The sequence below is a fragment of the Sceloporus occidentalis genome, unplaced genomic scaffold (genome assembly GCF_023333645.1).
Source record: "Sceloporus occidentalis isolate IW3139 unplaced genomic scaffold, rSceOcc1.0.p SCAF_54, whole genome shotgun sequence".
In the NCBI taxonomy this organism is placed as follows: Eukaryota; Metazoa; Chordata; class Lepidosauria; order Squamata; family Phrynosomatidae; genus Sceloporus; species Sceloporus occidentalis.
In genome coordinates, this window is record NW_028317034.1 from 4439607 (window position 1) to 4466942 (window position 27336).

General features: G+C 38.3%; 1 protein-coding gene across 1 annotated transcript in view; it reads left to right on the plus strand.

Moving 5' to 3' along the window:
• LOC149288042 (mannosyl-oligosaccharide 1,2-alpha-mannosidase IA-like) overlaps nt 1–27336 on the plus strand; it is a 128838-nt gene that overhangs the window by 16280 nt on the left and 85222 nt on the right. Inside the window, exon 2 of the mRNA XM_089492174.1 lies at nt 24893–24989. Within this exon, the coding sequence (XP_089348300.1) occupies nt 24893–24989 (97 nt within the window). The remainder of the gene's footprint in view (nt 1–24892; nt 24990–27336) is intronic.

Here is a 27336-nt window from a genome sequence, read left to right on the forward strand (position 1 = left end):
CAGGGAATTTATAATACGGAGAAATACCCTCTGCAACCGAGAACATATGAATCAGATGCTATCCGCATTTTCAGATTTTAAATAGAGTTCGATTTTGTTGTTTTTTTTTTTTTCCCCTGCTCTGGTTTTAATGTTACTTGTCTGACAAGTAAGAGTGAAATAATGTTAAAAAAAAAAAACTTAAAAAGAAAAAAATACCATGAACATTGTAACTTCTTTTGTGCTTTAGTATGAATTGATTTTCCATAACATTGCTGGTGACATTATTTCAAACAGCTACGTGAAAGTAACAAAAGGGAATAACCGTAAAACTGGAAATCTTGTTATTAACGTGTAGTCCCAAAATCTGGAAAACATAACTTTTTTTTAAATTCAAGGGCGGACAACTCCCAGGAGAAGATATCAGTCGCTGTTAACGGTTTTAGTGCTGAGGACTAATGTTTTAACTGTTTCTATTGGTTTATTTTCAGATGCGTTGTTTTTTCTGGCTCTTAAATTCTAAATAAATGCGTCCAGCCCCTTTTTCCCCCCCTAAATATTTTATTGTGCTTTTGCTTGTTAACTCAAGAAACAATAAGTCATGATGACAATAGATGTAAATAGTTGGTTAGAAGCCATTGCTTCAATAGTTTACTTAAAGTACTGTACATAAGGACCAAGGACATTTACCCCTCTAAAGATATGTCAAGTTCTTAATGCTAGTGTGGGTGGTGTAGGCGTACCTGCTTGAGAGCCATCAAAAGAAATTGGATTTGCTTTGTTTTCATGTTTTTTTGTTATATTTTTCCCATGACAAGTAATTCCACCTTAGTTTGCACACAGCTTAAGGCCTTACTGACTCTATTAACCCTGGTTGGGGGCATCATAGCTCTTATGTTGACTATTGGGTTTCACTTCATTTTCATTGCAAATGTTCTCCTCTGGTAAATATTCACGAAACGATTGTGGTAAGTTATGTCGCTCTATGAAATAGGTACTTTTATGTTATTTGACATCATAAAACACCGTTTCATTTTATTAGGTTATTACAAAAAAAAAAGGATCTCTGTAGTCTACCTAAAGCCTGGAGTAAGGGCAAATTGCTGTAGACATTTCACAGCAATGTCATGATAGAACATCAGAAGTATAAAGGTGAAATTAGCCAAATAAATGGGACAGAGCTGTTTAATAAACTGATGGCAAAGACGTTTCTGTGTGACTGAGCAAATGTCCCTAGAGTTATACAGTAAGAAGGTCTGTCATGAAACGAAGAATTATTAATTGGTGCCTTTAAGGCACACAATCATTTTCTTTAAATGGCTGCCAGTTTTGTCATATCAAGTGGGATTTTTCTTTGCCAGAGACACTTTTTTTGGATCCAGCAGCCGGGTTTTTTTTACTTCCATGCATCACAGTTTTTAAAGAGTAACTTCAAAAGCAGTCACCTAGTTGAGATGCCCACCAGGGAAAATATGACTTACATCTGTGACTACAGATACTTTATCTAATAGTTAAGTATTGCACATCCAATTCAAATAATAATGATAAAAAAAGTAGATTTCCATCGGGATACCGTAACATGTACAATGTATTCATGAGTGAGCCATGCATATTAAATTACATTATTCTGTAATTGCAGGTTATTCCTTAACATGAAATTTGGGTGATAACCTGGAAAGATACAAAGATATAGTGCTAGTAGATGTGTTTATTTTATGTATTATATTCATACATACCTTGGAACTTTCCAGGGTAGGCTACCCAGACCTTTCCCTCTTCTGGGGTTGTAGCTTAATGATGGGCTTGTCCCCGACAGCCTTTAGTTGGGTAGACATAAGCAAATACCTCCACAGCCCAAAGAAAGAATAGACTACCAGTGAAAGAAGCGATTCACCAGGCCAAACTCACCTTGACAAATTATTCAAAGGTCCTACCTCATGTGTATTTCCCCCCCCTGTAACGGTCAGGACTAATTGCCAAGCCATGACTGTGTGGAGGGCGTGGGCATGAAGGGGTTAATAGCACCAGGCCTCTGGATTTACTAACTTCACCCCTTAACAAGGCATAAGTTACACCAAATTAACCCCCAAATCCTGCCTGTATCCCCCCAGGTAGTCTGCCACCACTCACGATTTTGATACCGGATTCGTGAGAAATCCGAATTAGAACCTTTATCTCTATATATATATCAACCCCCCTGGGCAACCAACATATATATATATATATATATCCTGTAAAACTTTAATAACAATATGGTAACGTGTTATCCTCTCTTAGGGTTCGTGGATACTAGAGCCCAAAGACAGACTTGGATTATGAATATTTTAATAACAAAAAGACAAAGATTACACAGTGCCAGAATTACAAAAACAAGACATACAAAATAAAAGTAAAACAGCAAACAGTTCTTAAAAACAAAGGGACTTAAACACAGGACCCTCACTCACGAGTTTCTCCAATAAGTAGGCCTGTGGGAACTCCTTAAATCCAGATGGATTCTTACGATGTTGTTCCGATCAGAGTATATCATGGAGTTCTGCTTTGAGGTCGCTGCTTTGTCCCTAAATCAGACTTTTGCAAGCAAACGCCCCTCTGACCACATGACTGATTATATGACACCATCCCCAAGAATCGGGTCCCATCTTTGATGTGCCAATAAGTTATGGTGGGGTAAAGGTGATGGAAACCCCCCACTTAAGATAGGAATGGAATTCCTATAACTCAGGGTCCTTATCTGTTAGGCCATGAATCACCACAGGGGTCCTTTGGGAAGATGACACCTCTAGCCAGAACAGATACAGAGGGCATTCATAAAGAAACACATTAAATCAACCTCAGATTAACTAATTGAATGCTTAAACAAAGAAACTAACCACCTCTGCTGGGTTACCCTTCCATGCTTCCACTACGTTATATGAGTTAATCATGACACCCCCCCCCTCAATTTCCTCTACCCCCATTTTTTTAATACTTCCCCAACCTTATATTCCAAAACTTGATTTATTATTATGAGTTTGGTATAGTAAACAAAATCTCCCTTGGGTTTGTGATATCCATAATCTGTAACATATTCTAAAGGTGCCAGACAAGGGGATGACTGATACAATGCTGTGTCTCCCAGCCTAGTTTTACGTTCAGTTTTACATGAATAGGAGAATTTCCAGGAAATAGAGATTTTCTTTACATAACCAATAGCTTGAGTTTTGGAGATGCTTAGCTCATGAAAGCTGAGGTTGCCAGAGTCAGCATGATCTTATCAATTTCCTGCTCAGAACTTCTCTCCTCCATAGTTACAATGGCTGTCTGAGTCACTCCACGACAATCAGCAACCAAAACATACGCCAGAGATAAGGCAATTGGGAGGAATGCTTGTGCAGATCCTAAAAAAAATAGAAGAAGTTACTTTCCCTGTGCCACACATGTATTCCATATTCTCACATCGCCGGATTTAAAGCTTGGTTGTTTTTTTGGCACAAAGAACTGCAAAATGTAGTATTTGGGAAAGTGACCGTTTTTATTAATACCAGTATTAACGTGTACTTAACTTACCCCGTTCCCAGCGCAGTGCTAAAAAGTTATGCTTTCACCAAACCGCCAGAACACAAGCTAGGTTGCATATAATAGCTTTTTTTCTAAAATCTGTACTCTAAAAACCTTGTGATTTGTAAATGCCGCCTCATAAAATGCTGTGTATAACTGTGTGATTTTTTTTTTTTGGCATGCGATATTTCCTGTCCTTCTGTTATTTCCCAGTACGTTCACTTTCCTGAATCTCCCTTTATACGTAGCCTTAGTAGTTTGCGAGTTTCTGGATCTTTACGTGTAAACTAACGGTCTTTAGCTAACATGACCAAATAACCACATGACCGAATTGTTGTGCTTATGTTCACCCTGGATACCATTAGAGTTCTTTTGAATTTATTACTAGAAGCATAATACAATATGTACCCCTATTTTCTTCAGGTGTCATATATTCTGCTCTTCCTGGGACCCTAAATACCGTTTCATATTGGTTTGTATGGGAGATGTATGCAGTGGCTTAACATAGGCTATCCCTATAGGTATCAATTTAAACAATGTTTGACCCTTGTTCCTTACACCTGCCTTTAGGGCTGCCATGAGAAATTTTGGGGCTCCTTACAGAAAGAATGGTCTAGCCCCCCTCCCCCCGAGTTTTTAACTTCTACTCATTTTTCTTGGTGTGAAGATGCCCCCTGTAAGCTGTTTGGGGGCAAGGATGGCACTGAAACTTTTTTTTTTCTCAGAATGCACCTTACCTTATTTGCAGCAATTTTCAACTACCTTACTACCGCTCTTGGATTACATCAATTCGCAGCATGTCATCAAGGCAGGAGACTAGCGATCCTCGGCCACCTAATTGGTGGTCCTGTAGTTTTGATATCACAAGCTTGACGGAGCTGCCACCAATCCAGGCCCCTTACAAGTGTAATAGTTGTACCCCCCTTGCTGGTAGCCTTTTAAATGATAAAGTGCTAGCTTGCACCTTAGGCTTTTTTGCTTTAACAGTCAACCTTGGTCTAGCTTGGAAAGCTGAATTGAAAAGGAGACGCTGAGTAACCCAGAGCTGGAAAAGTAACATGTTTTCTTTCTGACTCTCAGAAAGGGAACATGGTGTACTGTTTAATGTTAATAAACAAGCATGTATCCAGCATGCATAGTAAAGAAGCTTTTCATAAACTGTCGCAGTTGACAGAAACGTGGTTTGTTTTGTTTGTTGTCCTCGCTGTCAGATACCGTTTTTCAGACCGCCTGCAAAGTAAATGTTCCTTTTTCATTGCCATAAGCATTTCCACTTTAAGTCTATGAAGTAAACACTTTGTTGACATGTCTGCGGAGTATAAAAAGATTTTTCCACAATTTCCACTGATGAAAGGGGAATCATCTTACTGTATATTTTTTTGACACTGCATTTATTTTGTTTGAGAACAGTTTTGATTTAACATTGTGTAACAATTAGAGGAGTCGCATGTAAAGCTTTCTGTACCAATGCAAAAGTATGTTGGAGGGGGATGGGTGTTTAGAGCCACACATTTCTCAACGCTATTTCCAAACATTTGGTGAAGCCAAAGGATAGAATACATTATTTCAGCTAATCAGTGATCTGATGGAATAATGGAAATGCATAAAAAATGTCTACTACATTGCTCCACTTCATCATCCTAAGAAGTCTCCACATTACTGTGTATTAACCAGATGACCCAGAGAGTCTGTCCCTCTTAAATCTACAGCTTTACCCTACAGGCTTGAGTATCTAGAGTAGGGCTGAAACAACGAATCGATGTTATCGATTAATCGAGTGATCGATTCGTTGTTTACTTACCTCCGCGAGCGTTCCCCGCTTCTGCAGTCTCCGCCTTCTTTTAGTTACGTGACGCGTTCCGGAGGTAAGTATTCTTCATGTCTGTGCGAATGGCTCTGTGCGAGTGGCTCCATTCTCACAGAGCGGTTCGCTCTGTGCGAGTGGCTCCATTCGCACAGAGCGGTTCGCTCTGTGCGAGTGGCTCCATTCGCACAGAGCGATTCGCGGGGGTGGGGTTTCAGGGGATGCAGGGCAGGGTGTGAGTGTGGGTGCAGGGCAGAGTGGGGGTGGGGATGCAGGGCAGGGTGTGAGTGTGGGGGCAGGGCAGGAGACTGGGTGCAGGGCAGAGTGGGGGTGGGGATGCAGGGTGTGAGTGTGGGAGACTGGGTGCAGGGCAGAGTGTGGGTGCAGGGTGTGAGTGTAGGGGCAGGGTGTGAGTGTAGGGGCAGGGTGTGAGTGTGGGGGCAGGGCAGAATGTGGGGGCAGGGCTGGGTGCAGGGCAGAGTTGGAGACTGGGTGCAGGGGCACAGTGCAAAGTGCTGGGTGCAAAGTGCCAGGGCTGGGTGCAAAGTGCTGGGTGCAAAGTGCTGGGTGCAAAGTGCTGGGTGCAAAGTGCTGGGTGCAAAGTGCCAGGGCTGGGTGCAAAGTGCTGGGTGCAAAGTGCCAGGGCTGGGTGCAAAGTGCCAGGGCTGGGGCAAAGTTTCTTGAACAGTAATAGTCCACCTCTTTTCAGAATGTTTGGGGTTATTTTGTTTCATAAATATTGTGTTTGGGTTCTTGTACTTTGAAAATATTGTTTTTTATTACATCATAACAAAATAAGAATGTTAATGTAACTTTTAAGTTGTTTTTTAACATCCAGTTCATTAAATTATTTTAAATAAACGAAAAATTTGCATATTTTTTTTTATCCGATTAATCGAAAAAATAATCGGCCAACTAATCGATTATTAAAATAATCGTTAGTTGCAGCCCTAATCTAGAGAAAGTTTTAATTTAGGGCACCCTTCTGAAATCAGACCTTGGCCACTGATTAATGGGAGGGGATACAGGCTGGGTGTTGGAACTTGAGGATCTTCTTATCCACCGACCATCTGGAAATGTCATGGGGAATTTAGGGAAAAAGCACCGAGGAGAATAGCATCCCTTGGAGGTTGTCGAGCCTTCAGCCTATGGAGCTTCATATGTGATACCAGTCATTATCAACCTGTTGGCTTATGCTCTGACAATTATTTGGTATAACCCGTTTTTGATCAACTTGCCATTTTTGTATATTAGATTGTTCAGAAAGTTGTTTTGGTTTTTTTTTTGTTATAATATTTAATGACACTAAAGAATGTGAAAGAAATTGAAGTAATTGGTCTGAGTGAATAACCAAAGTCATAATGTTTGCGAATTTCCACCATGGTTTGCTTTATATTTAGGAGATTGCTGCTGTATTTGTAGTTATGCCAATTCAGGTTGCTTAACTGTAACAGCATTTGTGATCATGGTTACTGAAATATCATGAACCTTTACCCCCTACCGTTTTGTAGATTTTGTTCCTACTGTGGCATTGAGAACATTAAGAGAACAATAAACAAAAACAAATTGGGAAATAGCTGTCCTTTAGCATGGAAATTTTCCGGTCTGACTAGGCTTTAAAAAAAAAAAATGAAAAAAAAATACGAGGAAGAAAAATACTAAGGTAGCTTTCTGAAATATAAATTGTATTACAGAAAGTTAGTTGAGTATCACTAGGAACCTTAAGAAGTGGAAAAGCATTTATAGTGGAAAAGCATTCAAACAGATCTGTCACTCTTTCCAAATCTATACACTAAATAAACCCGTGTAATAGTGTTGACAGATTAAACTAGCCAATGTATGTGTAGCGTACACACTCCTTAAGTGTATGCCATGGGCAAGGATATCATAACAGCCTGTTCTTAGGATCTGTGTGATGGTTCCTCCCCGTGAATTTCTCTCTACCCTGTTGTTGAAGCGAGAAGGGAGCTCAGAACCAGAAATGTATAAGATGACGCTGGCAACATACAAAAGGTCCACACAGCTTCACTGCCAGTACCCACTATCGTCTCAAGAAAGATTGAAAGAAAACACGCGAAACAGGTAGATCAGAAGCATCTCCGTACACAATAGTGTAGACCGACACATGAGGGTTAGCAAACCAATGAAGATGTAGCAAGTAATGAAATGCTTTTCTTACATTTGCTTCCCAACATATCACAACACCTAAAAGCCCCTGATGTGAAAGCATGGTATAATGCGCTCTGGACCCTATAGTGAGCATGTGCATCAAGGCATTATGGAGAAAATACACCATGTTATCTAACATTCAAAAAATGTCCTATTTGGAGGGGATCAGCTCTTCCACTTGAGTACAATGTGTCACAAAATGTCTCTGGTTAGACTTAAAAGGTCAAGTATATGATTGAATGAGGTTGTCTCGTGCTTCCCTGGAAAAATCAACCCTACGGTACTATCTGTGAGATTTTTTTCCTTCTTCTAGCAATTCTTTGCGATTACCCTAGTTAGGAACTCCACGCATGTTCTATTGAGCTGAGAGCCAAGTTCCTAAAGCGAATTATTGGCCAAGTTCCATCTTGCAATTAATATAATTAATACGTTCTTGCCTTGTGGTAATGATAATGAGCAAAATCTGCATTTTATACAATACCTGAACAAACCTATGCAAAGCATGTAGATGATATAGTTTAGCTAAAACTTGATCAAGACACAAAAAGCACTACTTTAAAACAGGATTACCTCTTTGCCAAATTTGTAACCAGAGACGGTTTTCTATTCAAGGATTAGTTTAATAATTTCAAGCTTGCGTTCCTATCCTTTTTGTTCGAGAACATTTTTTCCCCTTTGTTTCCAGAGTAAGGCGCAGGTTGGCAGCCACGCAGTTGACGTGTGTATCAACATATTCCCAGTTTGTGCAGTGACACAGAAGCCTGCCAGGGGCTCTGTATAGTGCTTCTCGTAGATACACTGGGTCGGTCACTGCTAGGCTGGAGGTGTTCGACTATTTTAATAGTAATGGCTAAGGATTTATGAGTTGTAATGTAAGGAAGTGTTGCTTCACTGAGACGGTGGCACAGCGTTCCAGCAGAAGTGCTAGAAATTAAAACCATGACATACTTTAAACAAGCATTGAGTAGGCATAAAGTTAGCCTTAAGACAACCAATGATTGAGAGGTTTAATGCTTTTAATGGAAAAAACGGAGAGTCTAGATTGGCCTAATGGCTCTTACATGTGGCAAACTCAGTGCTCCTAGGTTTCCATTGACTTTAAAAAGTTACAGATGCTAATAAGCTATGTATTAAAAACCTACTTTCTGTGTCGTCTTAACGGCTGTGTCCAAGGTCTTCATGATTATTCTTCCACGTAGACATGATATCTTTCGCTTGGTATTGAATCTGGTAATTTTAACTGGGGACGAGCGGATTTTGCTACAGGCTGTTACGGAACTCTGTTGACTTTTTAAACATCTCGCAGATTGAAAACTGCAAAGCCCGAGCTGCAGGTGGTTTGAGTAAATTCATGTAATGCCACTGTGTAGGTGTGACACGTGCATGTTAACAGATCTGAACCTCTAATAGTCTTCATTCGCATAGAGATGTTTCAGAAAGACAAGTCAGACTATTAGAGTATTCTTAATCTTACATTTCTTCATTTATTTTTAATACGCTACTAATTAGGTTAGTGGGGTCTTGGGAATTGATACTTCCATGCAAAATTTTATTTAGACTTTCATATAGCAGAATGATACTGTTTTGGTTCAAAAGTGGGCCAGATTTCTTGGAGTCTTCTGACTACTGAACTGCCTCTCTCTTACCCTCAGCCAGCCTGTTTACTAAAGGTTTTTTTTTGTTTTTTTTTTATATTGTTTTGGTTGCTTGTAGTGTTACAGTCCCTTTCTTATTTGAATACCTATTTCATTTTAGATACCATTGTCAATTTATGATGTAGCCATCATATGCCCGAAATATGCATTCTCCTTTAATAGGCTTTAACAGTGTGCCATCAGTTCTGAAACAGGATTGGGTGCTACTGTAAGGAATATAATTCTTTATATACATTTTATAACAAATAGTTTGAAGGGACTGCAAATTTGAATGTAATTTCTAATAAAATCCCTGCCAATTGTGTTAACCGTTGGCCCAAAAATATTCCTGCACATCATGTTTAGTAAGCAGCCTCTGCAGAAAAGATAACGTTGCTATTTTGCTTGTTTTTTGAGATGCGGCATTAGCATATAATAGCAAGATAGATACTAGAAAGGGGCGACATGAAGCCGAGAAGCACATTAGCTGAAAATCGGTGTGCACTCTCAGCTAATGTGTTAAATCTTTCACACCTCTTTAACAAAGCTTACATTTTTTATTTATTTTTTTTGTATGTGGGCACACAATACTTTTACTGCTGCCTTTTTTATTTATTTATTTTTTATTTTAAATATTATTTATAGCCACATGACTTTGGTATTTATCATGCTAATATGAGCGTATAGACTTGGTTGGCTCCAAGGTGACAGATTATTTATTTGTACTTTAACTTTCATTTTCTGAATGAAACATGTGTCCTCAGAACACAATACAATATTTGTGTATTTCCCACCTACCTACATGAATATTTGTTGAAAACTTGGCTTAATGTTGTTCTAGAATAAAATAGAATTGAAAAGGAGGCGAACACGTTCAGTGTTTCATTTATCCCTTTTCATTGCACTGATTTTTGACATGGTGGGAAAAAGTAAACAAAGCCCTTCTTCAGTGAGGAAGACATTCCTCTTGGGTTTCAATTTTACTAATTAGATTCCCTCGGATAGATGATATACTTGAGTTCTGTGTTCCTGTAACTTTCTTTCTAGCTCTGCCAAGTAGTGACCTGGTGTTTCCTTGAAGTTAGTGAGCCTCTTCAGGCATTGGATTTCATATTTTTACTCCCCTTACTCCAAAGAGGCATTTCTATACCCGCCTTTTCTCAAAGAAAGCCTTTTGTCTCCATTTAAGGTATTAAGGTATAATATTTTAAAGGAACCCTTTAAGTATTTTTCCTCCCTTTTTAAAAGTTATTTTGAGTACCCCCAGATTTCATGTGGAAGCAGTGTGATTTCATTGTGATATATACTATAGGGCAGCAGAGCCTGGCACCCTTTCAGTGGCCACTGACTCCTTGGGAGCGCACATGTACTTAATTGCACAGAGCTGTGGTCTGCCCCAGGTCAGAAGGCAGTCACCGGGAAATTAAGCAGCTTTTTTTGCAGAATGGCTGGGATCACTAAACACTTTAATTTTTCAAACTATAACAATTGACTCCATAAAATTATCTCATGAATAGATGACCTGTTATAACATTCCTCTGCATGGCACCATCTTTACCAGAAAGAACAATACTGTATTTGTGTTAACCGGTCTCTACCTGACTAATGTTTGATGTTTTAGTCCCCTTTAAAATCGGATTAAAGGCTATACTTATCCATTTGGAGGGGCTTGGTGTATATTATATAATAGCTCCCTACTTATCACACAACATACCTGCCTGCGCTAAATGAGCCCGAGAATGGGTTTACCCTCATCTGCTTAGATCATTGATGTAATCCTAATGAAATATCTGCTGCCTGAACAGTAGGTCCGCTAGGATTACAAATTATTTCATTTCAAGTGGCAAATGTAGTTGTTGGTGTTGTCCTTTTTTTTTTTTTTTTTTGCATATATACAACATAGGCTGAAATATCAGGTAGACATGGCTTGGAAAATTGTAGTGACGATACATATTATTTTGGGCTTTATGGATCTCTGTGCCTGCGTTCCTTAATAATTCCCCCAAAATCAAGTTGGTTTCAAAGAGTAGAAGAACGTAAACTTAAAAAGGGGAAGGTTTACCAGTGAATTTCAAGTCACCGACAGCTTGTGTGAGTTAACCTTAAAAGTGAACAGTAGCACAGCATGAAAGAACAAGTGTGAATCAACTGTTAACGTTTTAATTTATTAGGAGAGCTTATCTAAAACGTATATTAATAAAACATGACCTAACGTTGCATGACCTTTTGAAAATGTTCATATTTCTTAGAAAGTGTGTGAATTTCACTTGCACGTCTAGCACTTTATTACACCTTTTGTATGTTTTTCACATGTGAGAGGGAATAATACAGCATGTATTACTACACCCACCCTCTTCTGTTTTTTTGTTTGTTTTTTTTTCTTCCCCTGGTGTCTCTGCCTTTAGCTAGATATCCCCCCTCTCCATGTTTCCCGCCCTGTTGATCTAACCTTAGCAACAACGTGGTGCTTTATTTATTTATTTATTTTTCACCCATTTTTTTCCCACCATTTTACAACTGAAGTCTAATTTCTGTGAAATCCTCCACAGTTATTATCTCTCTACTACATTCTTGTGAATGTCAATCACATTGGAGCCATGAAAGGTTACCGGTGTTTCCTGATTTGCAACCTTTGTATAATCTTTGCCTCAAATTGCTCATTTTCTCACACTAGACACAAGTGAAGCTTTAATTTATGCATTTGTGGTGTCCTGTCTTGAATACTGTAACCTGTCGCTAATTGGACTCCTGCTGACTTGGCTCCCCATTAGTAGCGTCCTAATGAATGATACCCTTAGACATGTCTGCCTCGCCTGTTTGCTCTTCTATTGGTTCTTATACCGGTCCTCCTTATTAGTTAAATTGAGCATAAAATCCATGATTTTAGTTTAATAAAGTTCTGTAATTGGGTTCCTCCATCAAGGATTCTATGTAGATATTTTCAGCACATCTGATTGTCTGGGTTTGATATCTCATCTTATGTCTTTCCTCGATCTATACAAAACCACATATTTTTAGATTTCCATTAACATTACGTTTTGCTTTTTCATTTTTTAAGGCACAATGGAGTTCATTTTCAATAGACTCCATGCTGTACACATTCTTTAGTTATTTGCGTTAGAAAAGAGACTTCTGCCCTCAAACTTGAGAGACATCTTACATAGGTATGTTCTAGTCCTGCTAAGTCACATAACTTGTCACAGTCTGATAGGATGCATTATGGAAGTGAAGAATGGATATGTTTGATATAGTAACCAGTCCAGACACAACACAAATAAAATTAACTGTATTGGAATGCTGCAACCCCTTTAGCATAAGGCGGATTCAGTGCAACTCCTAATTCACTAGCTCTTGGCTAAAGAATACAATTGTTCACAGAACATCAACTCATGTACTATTAAAGCACAGTGTACCCAGAACAACTCATGTAAGTTAACTGCGTGAACCAACCAGATCCAAAGAAAGTATGCAACTTTATTGTTGAATTCCATGTATATAAGACCCAATTAAATGAGTATGCCCTGCCTTTATATGGCTGTTCAGAAAGCTACATCACATGGCTTAGGCACAAAGGTCAGTGAGAGATGATCACTATTGAGAGAGTTTATGTAAATTATGTTTGACACACTTGCATGTACTGCACACGCTATGTACGCACAACGGAATAGGATAGCAAATGCACCTTGGATTCTACGGGCGTAAATCTACCAGGGGAAGGGAATTTGTATCATATATTTTTACTGGTGATAGTTTGCGACACTCTTGAAAACTGACACTTTCCAACTATCGCTGACTTTTTTTTTGTGTGTGTGAAATAGAATAATCACTGCCTACTAATTATCTCAAATATTGTGCTATTAAAGCAGTTAATGAGAGTTTAAGCTCAATTGTTATATCATATGCTTCTGGTTATGTCCTGTTTACCCGCTGTACATCTCTACAGAATATGTTGCTGCTACGTGAATTAAATGTGTTTTTATTTTTCTTTTTCTTTTTTTCTGACCATTCACTCTTTTTAGTTCTCCTGCTTTAAATAAAATTATCTTTTTTTTCCAGTATGTTTCCTTTTATTTCTTTTCAAAAAGCGGTCATGTTGACTTTAATCTGGTATTCTGCATAAGTGCAGAAATACATTTTCCTCAGTACTGCTGGAAAAAGTACCTACTAGAATGGTTGTGCATTAGTAGATTGGATAGAACAGAATATCTGCTTTATTCCATTATTTACTGAATCAGAATGTGTTTGTTGGAAGTATTATAATATAATAAGATAATTGGGGTAAGATTGACAGGTCCCCGTCTGAATTCTAATTTTAAAGCTGAACAAACGTTTTTATTAACAATTTATTCTATGTATTATGCTAATAATGTGCCTCAGAACTATATTTGTACATTGACCACTGTTTGCTATAGAGAAATTGGCATGTTTATTCTACCCCTTCACATACCTGGAAGCTGCCAACTGTGTCAGCAGTTCTGGGGCTCTCTGCATGCGCAACCACATTTACAAGATCTCAATGTCCTCTCCTCCAACCCATTCACTAATGGAGTGGGCTTAGCAGCCCTTCACTGTTTCTCGTAGGAATATCCCCTTTGCCAAAAATAAAAAGGGGGCCGGGGCTCATCATTTTGTATGACATATTTGTTCCGTAGAAGAACAAATTACCAGCACTCGCATTAAAACCTGCAAATAAGTACTTTCAATAAACATGAGGCTTTACTACTGTATTTTGGCCAAATCCCATAAGTTCGCATACCGCACTGAAGCGTTCCAAGAGGGGTGAGTAGTTACACATACAATGTCACTAAACCAAGGCTCAATGGTCCTGCAACCGAAATGTCATTGCCCCTTTTTGTAAGCTTTAAAAGAGCTTGGCTGCTGTTTCCTAAAGCCACTTGAAACAAGTAGAACAAAAGTTGGGCCTCCTCTAGATTTGAATATGTATTATATCCGCTCCTCTCGGGTAGCCATTGTTGAATGTACTAATCCTATGACCTACCGTCATGAAGACTTGGCCATCCCCAATATATTTCTGAATGGAACAAAGTGGGCTCCATCAGACAGCGCCACTGAGAATAAAATGCTTGTCAGATTGCGTGAAATAAATTGGAATATAACTTTGCAGCAGTTTTGGGAAGAACTGAGTTCTGAATATCAACCTATAAATGTCACATACTTCACTCCATAAATGTCATTATGTGCTTTGGCTTTGCTCACCTCCTTTCTGTACCGCTAGATCAGTCTTTGTCCTTGGCAGCCAGCGAACATCTGTAGCTCCCACTATTAACTGCTAAAAATGCTTTCTTTTTCTAAGGGTTAATGTAGATTTTCATTTATTTTAGTATTTTTTTAATTGCCTTTTAAGCCAGTATCTTGATTACATTAAAATAGCTTGATTTGAGATCCGTTTGGAACACTTTTCATGCTTTAGTGCAGTGGTGATTGGTGACGCTCTGTATGCATAAACTTATTATTATAACTTCCGAAAGGCATCTCTTCTTAAATATTGCCATGGTATAACTGCTAATTTAGCGTTTGTGTCTTTATTAATGCCATGATGTATGGTATGTTAAGTGTATGAATAAAACTCTCCAAATCCATCACGAGAGGAGTTAATTATTGGTTTATCTTAGTCAAGTCTAGTTTTTAGCATATATGTACTGTAAGAAGATCTGGGTAAATTGCTGGTGCTATATAAATAAAAATGTATAATAATAATAGACACAGAGTGATCTAGTAGGGGGAAAGTTATTTCACAATCTGTGATATTTGCTTGGCAGAAGGACCCTCTGCAATAAATCATTTAGCTGTCACTGTAAGATCCCCCATGTGTTGTTACCATGGTAGCAAAGCCATATTAAAGGCTGGAGTCAGATCTTCCTTTGTTTTTGCTAGATTCTGATTGGTCTGTTACCTATGTGCATCATCCTCGTCTGTTTACAGGAGGTAAGCGCTTCTTATCCAAAAATTGCGTGGCTTTCCTCGTTAATGTGAATACTTATTACAAAAGCCACAAAGGGATCAATAAAATGTGATGTAAAAGTTATCGACATTACTACAACAACAAAAAAGGAAAGAATGAAAAAACACTTGACTTGTGTGGAACAATTTCTTTGTTCCTTATTTAATTTCCTTTTTTTCTTTCTAGGTTGAGTACTCCCTGTGAGGTGCTCTGTGCGTATCCTATACTCCTAATAATAAAAGTATGTAGAGGGCAGGGTCGGTGTCTATACAATGCTGTACGTCCAACCCAATTTGCCTCTAACCAGATTCCTTTAATACTGCTTGTCATCTGTCTTCAGGCACTTTCCTTTCTATAAATTGACGTGCTTTAAAAAAAAAAAATAAATAAATAATATATATATTATACACATTCTACAATTTTGTGGACAGTAATAAGAGTTTGTTAGAAGAATTTACCACTGGATTAAATTATCTTCTAATTTCTACATGTTGATTTATTTTTTTTTTATTTACTGTATTTTTTTTTTTATATACTATTCTATATAAATATAATTTTCAGTATATACTTTCCTGGTAGAAAAAAAATGTAAAAGTTTTCCCCTGAATAATGGAATTTCTGTAAACATTGGATTTTTTTCTAATGGTTAATCTGTATAGAAGGTTGCATGCACTGCAGTTTGTTCCAGGAAGCCTCAACAGTTGACAGATAAGCGCTCCTAAACTGATTACAACATCGGAGTCTTTTTCCATCTGGTTCAATACCTTAACAGCTGCGCCTAAATCCTCCCTCGATTGACTTTCTGTTATGGAGCAAAACTGTTAGCAGTAATAACATAATAAACACATATAGCTTTTTTTGTATTGAAAAAATACATTTTGTAGCAGATTGCTAGGGGGAAAAAAATCATTACATTTTCATTAAAAACATGTCTGACATCTAATCCTTTAGATTTGTGAAAGATAAACTATACTGCATACCTCCACATGTGAAGGAGTGCAATCCACTCCATGGGACCCAAATAGTCCTGTCATTTTTTTTTTGCCTCCCAAAATGTTCTTTTCTCTGAGCTTTAAATGTTTGATAGGTGATGGATGAGGGTATTGTCGTTGTTCTCTAACTTTATTGGTCACACTGTGTGTATATGTAATATATATAATATAATGTGTATATGTTATACACACACAATACCAACTGGTTTCATAAATTGTATTGGGTAAATAAGCTACAATATTTGTGGTTTCTTCTAAATTACAAAGTAACATAAAAAAATCTTAAAAGCATCTCCACGTAGCCACAGCTCTAACTGCGCTCCTTTAAACCAAAAGAGCTGTGCAAAATCTAATAAAAAAAATAAAAAAAGACATTAAATAGCAACTCTCATCACTTTTTATTACTAGTATCACACTAAAAATAGGTTTTTAAAGGTATTATGCTGTCTTTGGTTATTAAAAACTAAATAAGTAAAAATAATTTAAAAAAAATCTATTTTCGTCATAACAATGTTTTCAGGCAGTTGCATATTAGCCATTTCTAGCTCTGTTATCGTAGCCCATTCTACTAGACTGCCTTGTTGTAGGAAAAAATAAAATGACCTAACCGCCTAGCCTGTTACTCTGTCTAATGAATGTCTATGGATCAAAGGCTTTCATTGAAGGACTTCATTAGAACTGCCATAAAGAATCAGCTGAGTGTGGTGTTGGAGCAGGGAAAGTCACACAAGTATCACATGACTGAGACCAATGGCAGCCACCGGGTCTCCAGGCTTTAAAAATGGTTGAAAACATAAGACATAAGTAGCGATGTCAATGAGCGGATATTCCATTTTTTGTTCTAGTTACATAGGCGTTGGTGTTTCCGCAGAATTGTTTTCAAAAAAAGGGGGCAGCATCGTGTTTTTTATTTTAAAATCGACATGTCTTGAGCAACCTGTAGCTTCCAAGCCACCATGCAGACTCACTGCCAACCAGCTCCAGCGCTGGCTCATGTGGGAGTTTCTAATGCGTGGAAAGTGCTCCAATTGCTGGGGCACCTTCTTGTCTGTGATTGGCACTTTAACCCCTTAACGACAATTGCCGGTCCTGGCACGACACGGAAAAGCATGTGCTTTACGACAATTGACGTGCCAGGACCGGCACGTCTTTAAACGGGTGCAGAAAGCGATCTACTATCGCTTTCTGCACCCAAAAAGCGTTGCTGAATGCCTCGACCTCGAGGCATTCAGCAACGCCGCGATCGGCACGAAGGGGCCATCTCTGGCCCCTCCACGGGGCGTCAACACCCGCCATACTTTGTATGGCGGCGGACGCCCGTTTTAAAAGCGTTTAGGAGGCGATCGACGATCGCCTCCTAAACTTAAATGGTGTCGCTGGAATGCCTCGATCAGGAGGCATCCAGCGACACCAAACACTAACCTTTTGATGGGCTGTGACCGCTCCGGAGAGCGGTCACAGCCGCAGCTGCCGGCAATCTTCGCCATCAAGGAAGATGGCCGCCGTCCTGTAACAGGAACCACAAATTTTAAAAGTTCGCTAGACGGTCCAGACCATCTAGAGAACTTTGGCTCCACTTGCAGGTTGAATACAGGTACTGCATTCACCATGCAAGTCAATGGAGCCCAGCTTTCTAATCACAGTGTGATTAGTAAAAATAAATTAAAAAATAAAATAAAATTAATAATAATTAGAAAAAAATAGTAAAAAAACAGTAAAATGTAAAAATCATTTCCCACTGATGTCACTATCAGGGGAACCTCCAAGTTGAAAAAAAATGTTAAATTTTTTTAAAAAAAAAATTAAAAAAAAATATATATATATATATATAAAAAATATATTTTTGTGAGCAAGTCCTAAAATTAGCATATTAGCTTAAAACAATTCTCGCATGGAAAGAGTTAAAATACTGGCATATTAAATGCCCGTGGGGTGTCTACTTTTAAAAAATGTATGATTTGATGGGGTAAATTGAATGGGCCAGGTTCAACAATGTCCCAATTAACACAGGGGGAAGGATGGCCACACATCTAATTTCCAATTAGAAAAATGCACACGTACCAAATGTGGCCTTTTAGTTCCCCCAAAAAATGACACACCCATGCATGTGGGGTATCACTGCACTCAGGAGATGTTGCTGAACACATTATGGGGTGTCGTGTGACAGCGGCATATACCAGGAGCTGTAAATTCATACATAAAGTAGGTGTGTGTGGGAAAAATACACACACAAAAATATTACTGCAAACTTTGAAAAAATGCTGGTGGTAAAATATGTGCATGCAAAGAGTTAAAATACCAGCATTTAAAATACCCTGTGGTGTCTAGTTTTGAAAAATATATGGGTTTATTGGGCACACTGAAATGGCCCGGCTCAAAGATGTACCAAATAGGGCATGGGCAGTGGATCCCAAATGCCAAAGTTCAACATTGAAAAAAGCGCATGCCCCAAATGTGGCCCTTTTGCCCCAAAACAGCCAGGCAAAATCATTCATGTGAGGTATCGCTGTACTCAGGAGATGTTGCTGAACACATATTGGGGTGTTTTATGATAGTGACATATACGAGAACATTTTAATTCATACCTGAATTAAAATGTGTGTGGAAAACCAAATGCAAAAAAATGACTACCACAAAGTTTGACAAAGACTGGTGGTAGATATGGTGCATGGAAAGAGTTAAAATACTAGCATTTGAAATACCCTGGGGTGTCTAGTTTTCAAAAATATATGGGTTTATTGGGCACACTGAAATGGCCCGGCTCAAAGATGTACCAAATAGGGCATGGGCAGTGGATCCCCAAATGCCAAAGTTCAACATTGAAAAATGCGCATGCCCCAAATGTGGCCCTTTTGCCCCCAAACAGCCAGGCAAAATCATTCATGTGGGGTATCGCTGCACTCAGGAGATGTTGCTGAACACATATTGGGGTGTTTTGTGATAGTGACATAAACTAGAACATTTTAATTCATACCTGAAGTAAAATGTGTATGACAAAACAAATGCAAAAAAATGACTACCATAAAGTTTGACAAAGACTGGTGGTAGATATGGTGCATGGAAAGAGTTAAAATACTAGCATTTGGAATACCCTGGGCTGTCTAGTTTTCAAAAATATATGACTTGATGGGGTAAATTGCATTGGCCGGGTTCAAAGATACCCGAAATGGCACATGGGGGGAAGAATTACCAGATTTGGAAAAAATGGCTTTGAAATAGCAAAACGCTACCTGTACTTATTGCCCCATAATGGGTAGAAAAAAGCAAAAAAACATAAAAACATTGGGTATTTCTAAACTCAGGACAAATAGTAGAATCTATTTAGCAGGTTTTTTCATTACCTTTTATAGATGAGTAAAAGATTTTTCAACTAAAAGTTAGAAACAGTCATTTTTTTCTAAATTTTTCACCATATTTTATAATTTTTTTAATAGTAAATAATATGATACAATCAAAACAATGTCATCTAAAGAAAGCCCTTCTTGTCCTGAAAAAAACAATATCTAATGTGTGTGGGTTCAGTAAATGGGAAAGAAGAAAATTACAGCTAAACACAAGCAGCGCAGAAATGTTAAAACGGCCATTGTCACAAAGGGTACAAAAAGTAAAATCAGCCTTTGTCTCGAAGGGGTTAAATAACCAGACCTGGTGCCAAACGCTGGCAGCACAGGTTTGACAAAGTATGTGTTTTTTTTTAGAATTCTGGCAGGAAAATAATATATAAATTAAAGTACATTAATTGTGCGTTCTTCATTGGTGGAGCTGTATGATGCATTAGATTACCTAATCTAATTACAATGTTCCTTGTACATCAGCTGCACACTTTAACATTCCATTGCTTTTAAAATATTCATCACTGGATTTTACATTTCCGCCGTTATATCAAGATTTTATGCGGGACTGAAAGAGATGTGCTCCTTTTTTGCAATGAATATTGCAAAATAAAGCAGATTTCCCCTCCTGACCCAATGTTATGAACTCATCTAAGTGAAGACGAGATACTTAATTCACCGCGGAAGGAAAGTGTTGTGTGATGACACGCGGCAGTACCTACTTTATCACCAGGTAGTTTATGTTGCAAGTGTACAACACCATGGCCTTGGACTGTTTCATGTGGTTTGATCATAATGACGATAAGTGGTTGTTTATTGGGCCAATATAGAAAAGTTACGTAGATGTAAAGTAATGTAAGTGCTTATAACCTCAGAGCTCTTGTTTTCAGATACAGTGCAAGAAGTTTCATAATATGCAACTTTACATTTTCTATGTGGCTCAATAAGAGATATACCACTTGACTAAAGACAAAACTATAATAGTTTTAATAATAGTAATAATAATTTAATATAGTTACTATAATAATTTTTCTCAGATTTTGTCTGCTAAGCAATGTTTTAGTTTATCTTATGGCCAAAGCCAGAATATGAAATTGGAACAGCCTATACCTAACAATTCACATAGCTTTCTATATGCTATAAACAACTTCACGTACATCAACAAAACCAATCATCAACTTATTATTTATTATTATTATTATTATTACTACCATATTTTCCTTTATTGGTCCGAGCTGTCGTCATTTTCTATACCCATTGCATCTTTGCTTCAGACAGCCAAATTAAGCTAGAACATATACTGGAGATGTTCGCTTCTAGATGTTTTTATATTTATATATTATTTTAGATTACATGTATAAAATTATATTTCACAGTGCTGTAGAATGGATAAACAGGGCATGACAGTGCATCACATAACAATTTGAACTTTCAGAAACAGAGGATTTTTCTGTTCAAATTAGCATATTTGCATTTGTTCGTAAGGAAAATACGTTTTTTTTTTAAAATGTATTTTGCAATATTTTTTCCCCATTTTGTTTAGTTGCAACATTTTTATTTTTTTTTAAATTATGTTTATTATTTTGTTTGAAGAAATACACAAGTATAATGTTCACAAAATGGTCTGTGATTTGAGAGCAGAGAAACCCTTTCGACTAATTAGCAATACGTAACCTTGTCAATCTGCTTTTTAGCACTAAATATACCAAACGGTGCGAATAGATTTAGATGTAATTTCCATGCAATTGGGAGGCATAAACAGATTTAAGCTGCTAATGTGCGTGCAGTTGTGTAGGTGCTAATTAAGCGATTTGATAGAAGAGATGACAAATGCCGTAGTATAGTGAAAGCAGGAAATCGGATTTGTCAATTTTACCCTTGCGTAATTGGATGGGCTAGAAACCACTTAGAGCCATGTGTTGTGAGCAGACCTTAAATTACGTCCCAACCACAATATCTCAGATTTAGACCATCTAGGAGCTGCTGCAGGACTACATCTCCCATAATGCTCTTTCAGCTAAGGGGCTGGTTGAGGAGTATGGGATATGTAGTCCTGCAGCAGCTGGAGGGCCGCACGTTGGAAGCCCCTGATCTAGTAAGATCTTCCTGAAGCCTGTCCCAGAGAGGTATTGAATTCTGTTTGTATAGAGATTGAGATGTTTTCGATCCCTAGGTATGAGATGTAATCTTTTAGACCACTTGTATTGAAACCGCTGGGATAGTGGGTCTACTACCAGCTTGAGAATGTTGGGTAGCTGCTAGATGTGTAATGTTAACGAGCTTTCGGAGGTTCAGTGAAGGTTGTCTGTCTTTTATGAAGCCCACTTGGTCATAGGCTATCGGAGAGGGTAGCCAGCAGCTTAGCATAGAGTTTGGTATCCAAATGAAGGAGTGGGACGGGCTAGTAATTTTCGCAGTCCAAGAGAGGTTTGCTCAGTTTAGGGATTGTAATTACAAATGCTTGAGGCTGTGTCTGATAAGATAATAATTTCGATAATATGGAATAATTATTGGATAGAACATTCAGTCCTGGGGCATTATGTGACTTAAGCGATTTGGTAAGCTGGGTAAACTCCTTTTCTGTCACTTGATCTGTAAAGAAGCTCATTTGGTCCGTCTCTAATCTGAGAATACATAGTGATGCTAACACTATATACCGTGTGTATGTGTATGTATATATGTATGTGTATATATATATATATGTGTGTGTGTGTATATATATATATATATATATATATATAAATAAATAAATATAGTGTGTGTGTATGTGTATATATATATATAAATTTATTTTTTGTAAAGGAAAGCATGTGGTAATCACAAATCTTTTTAGCACTTGAATATGTAATGTAGCATTCAAGGCAACAAAAAGCGTCTTTCTATTTCTGGTGGTTTATTTTTACTGTTTTGTCAGATAATAGTCACGTCACAAGGAGAGCAGCAGGAACACTAACGTCCTTTTTGTGTTACAAAATCAAAGCTGTGTACAAAGACCACTACGTAACTAATCACTTTCCTGATGTCCTGCAGATCTCTATAGCACAACTCCAGTTAATGTTGTCACGTGGCTTTTTTCCTTTTTTTTATTTATTTTTTTTTTTTTCCCCCCCGGAGAAAACCATCAGGACACTGGTTTCGCTGCCCAAATGTGTAATGTTTGCCGAGAAACAATCTCTCTGCTCCTCAAAATGACATGTTCTTTTACTGCTGTCTTGGAGCCAAACTCCTTAATAAGAAGGGCAGTGCTTAGTCCTATAAAATGTATTTTCTCCTTTCTGTTTCTTTTTAACCCTGCATTGTGAGTATATAGAGTGCATTTGCCACTAAATAGACTTATACTGTTATATTTATAGGGTTGAAGGGGATTTTCTAATGACATGTCTTATTTTCAGCAGGGTAACTCAATGTTGTCATCAACTTTTCATGAGTACTCTACCTGAACTCAGGGTGTTTGTTACAAGCATCGGACTCGGGGGATGCAACAAATCCTGAATGGAGATCATCTAGTACTTTCAAAGTGATGTTTGTTTGTTTTGTTATGGGGCAGGGGGCAATCGGTGTTAGAGTGTGTGCGTGTGTGTTTTACAGATAGAGGCTTTGCTTTTCTGTTCTTGATTAACTGGAACTCCCATTATCTCCCTACATGTAGGGTCATACAGGTTATAGATCATCATCTTGACAGCTGAGAGTTACTTGTGTCTGACTTGGAATGCGAGTCTTCAGTATCTAGTTACCGTATTTGCTCGATTATAAGACGACCCTGATTATAAGACGACCCCCCAAAATCTGAATATTAACTTAGGAAAAAAAGAAAAAGCCTGAATATAAGACGACCCTAAAGGAAAAAAGTTTTACCAGTAAATGTTAATTCATGTAAACTATTTTTTTTAATAAAAGCTATGATTGAGAAAAATATTTTTTTTGTTTTTATTTCTTGTATTTTCCAACCTGTCCCCCAGTTACGCACATCTGCCCCCAGGCTTGCCACTCCAATATGGCACTGTGGCCCATGATATGCCTTTTAACCCTCTATATGCCACTGTGCCCCATGGTATGCCTTTTGACCCCCTATATGCCACTCTGCCTCCAGAAATGCCTTATACCCCTATATGCCACTCTGCCTCCAGAAATGCCTTATACCCCTATATCCCATTCTGGCATTTAGGGGGTTAAAATGCATATTATGGGGCAGAGTGGCATATAGGGAGGTATAAGGCATTTCAGGAGGCAGAGTGGCATTAAGGGAGTTAAAAGGCATTGTATAGAGCACTCTGCCTCCAGAAATGCCTTATACCCCTATATGCCACTCTGGCATTTAGGGGGTTAAAATGCATATTATGGGGCAGAGTGGCATATAGGTGTATAAGGCATTTCAGGAGGCAGAGTGCTCTATTAAATGCCCCCTTAACGCCACTCCAGAAATGCCCTATGCCCCCATTTAACACACACACACACACACACCCTATACCCCCATTTAACTAACACACACACACACACACACACACTCTCCCCTCCCCTCTCAGCCCTCTCTTACCGGTGCTTCCAGCCGGGGCAGCGGGTTGACGTCGCCTTCTGCTGCAGCCGGAAGGAGGTGGAGTTGGCAGCGGGGGTTTGTATCCGTCCGTCGCGTATACTTTCCCCGGCTGTCAGAGATCAGAGTTCCCCGCACCGGTGCGGGGAACTCTGATCTCTGACAGTCGGGGAAGGTTTGCGCGACGGACGCAGACAACCCCCGCTGCTAGCCACACCTCCTTCCGGCTGCAGCGGACGTTGTCTACGCGGATCGCGTAGACGTCAACCCGCTGCCCCGGCAATACAGCAGGAAGCACCGGTAAGTGTGTGTATGATGGGGGGGGGTGAGACAGGAGGATCCAGGTCCCCTGCAGCGGTGCGGGGGATCTGGATCTTAGTCTCCTAATCAGACTCTATTTGAGGTCTGATTAGAAGACGACCCCGATTAGAAGACGAGGGGTATTTTTCAGAGCATTTGCTCTGAAAAAAACCTCGTCTTATAATCGAGCAAATACGGTAATTAGATGACTAGGAGAGGGTGAGATCTTGTGTGAAGTGTAAAACCTGAAGTTTTTATGACTTAAATCTGCAATTGGGAAAAAAGGGTGAAATTTGTAAACTGTGTTTTTGTTGAGTTCCTGAATTTACTAAAATAGCAATTAAAGCACACCATTTTCAAACTCCATGTACCCATCAATGGGTTGTTTTTACATAATCAAGTATTGGGCCTCCAATACATTTTTGCTTTTGTGAGAATGCTAAACAGTGCCTCGTAGTGGCCAAAATAAGCATTGCAGCAGAGGTACTATACCAATAGGTCTCTCTCTTTTATCTGTTTATGTGGAATTCCTTTTGGTTTATTATTTCTTCTTTATTCCATAAATATTTGAGGCTTTATCCAACCGTTTAATGCTTTATGTAATCTTTACATACACACGTATGACACCAGTTCCCTTTTTTTCTCACAGATGATGAAATTTTCCTGGGATAATTATAAAAGATATGCATGGGGATTAAATGAACTGAAGCCTGTTCAGAAACAAGGGCATTCAAGTAATTTGTTTGGTAAGTAGTTCATAATCTAATATGTTTCTGATAGTATATGTGGCATTTGATTTTAGACCTACTGTTCTTACTCATGCCAACTCTTTTTTTCTTCCTTCCTGTGTGTCTTATCTCACAAATGGATAAGGTCCCTTGACCCCCAACCCCATCCTCAATGCATATGGTATGTTCCATACTTGAAATCCTCCACTGTTCCTCAACTTCTTTCTGTCTTATGATGTCACACAGTAAGCTCGTTGCTATGCAGGAATGTTGAAGATCTCCCAATAAGCATAGCATGCCTCAATGTGCTTTGGTTTAAGAAAGGACAGACTTCTTTTTAGTATGAATTTATATCAGAATGGCAGTATGCCCGAAGTATATGTCCTATAGTTCTACATTGACCCATTTTCAAATCAAATTATTACTTTTTTTTAATACAAAGCACACTTGTGGTGTGGAGCTAGAGGCATGAGTTACAAATGCAAGCCAGGAGATCTAAAGCACTGTGAATATACAGTATATACCTTGTGGTTCTGCAGGAAGGAGAGCAAAGAATGGCATTATATCAATGAGATTGCAGCGAATAAATATACAAAATAATTCTCCCAAGCCATGGTGTTAAAGGCACTTTAATTCTATGGGTAGTTATATATTATATTGTAATCATGTTTTGTCTATTTAATACTTAGGTTTTTAGAATTGTGATTACACACATGATGTGTTTACTTGCTGTTTAATGCTAATCCTCTTTTGGTATTTAAGGATTGTGAGTAGCAAGATAAACTGTTGTTGACTCCCTTGCTTAAGGATATGTTATATTAGCTCTCTTTAAATGTTCTGGTATAGCCCATCTTTACAACTGGGATGAAACATTTAAACATGTAATGATAAAAACACAGTTTTACTAATCTTCCATTTCACTTTTTTTATATTTTTTTCAAGTGGCAACTGGAGTAGATCAATAGCTTCTACCCTAGGAGAGGTTCTTCAAACTTTTTTTCCCCCAATCACCCAGTTATATTACTAAAAAACATATTTGTATGCTTGCAGTGGTAGCTTTTGGCCCATTAAACAATCCTAGTAAACTGGCCCAGAACCTGATCCTTGGTTGTATTTAATTACGGATGGGCTGTTAAATTCTGTTATGTCGTACATGGCTCAGTACAGTGAGGGCAAAGTGAGAAGCATTTGGCATGCAAGTTTGAAAAATCCTAGCTTAAACCAAGATTGTGCATTTATTACTCATTATGAATTTTTGTAATTACATCCTGCTCACACTGAGCCTGGCTCCACTAATCCTGTGTCGCTGTCTGTCTCATTGATCCACACTTACTACAGATTATCATGTCATGTTAATCACCTCAACCACTGTCTCTTTCTATTCATACTGTAACGTATTTTAAGACCTCCACTCCTTAGTTTCCCATCCCATCTGAAGAACTAAAAAATGGCAGACCTTATGGCTGTGTGTTAGACATGTTCACATTGGCAGACATGTATTTTATTTTGATACCTTAGGAAGAAGGGATCTCTGAGGTGCCAACAGCTTGTGTGGCTCTATATCTTTTATTGCTAGAGTCCAATAAAAGGCATCATTTCTCGAACCAAATACAGCTAAACCCTGTTTCCTATGTGGAGCAGGAGAGAATGTAACAAAGGAATCTGTGTTTCAGAAAGGGACACGGTGTACATACTGTTGGTCAGGGGGGATTTACAAGGGTTACAACTGTTCCTGGAGACCTAGGGCTTGAGGAATATCAAGCCTACACGATCATAGCTCCTTCTTAGCTACAGATGTCCCATCCAGTCTGCCACTTTGACCTTAATCAGTCCTTGGTCTTGTCTTAGGTTCAGGATAGCTTTATGCCTACCCCATGCATGTTAAAATTTCTTTACTGTATTACCTTCTCCGTAAAATATAACTTTCACATTTTACATTACATCTGTATCTCTGATCCACTGGTTTTATATTATGACCCTATGTTAAAAGATGAGGTTATGGAGCTATTTTGTTTTTCTTAGGCACAGCACTTTGTAGTTTAAACCTCTGAACCTTATGAAATTTGCTAATAGGATTGCACCGTTTAAGGTAGTCTTGCAAGACTAAGAAGTTCTTGACTGTGTAAACCACACAGATGCATGTTCCAAACCGATTTGTACAATTTAAGCTTTGTTTATGCTTTTAATAACGTGTCTTAAAAGGTCACAACTACATAAGAAGCATACTAAGAATCGCATAAGTAAATTTGCCTCTACTTCCAAAAGTTATTCCATTCATCATTTTCAAGTTCAGCCTGCAGTTTGTATTCTTCTGCATGATTAATTACTTTGATTTCATGAAAGCATTGAGTCGGTGTGATTCATT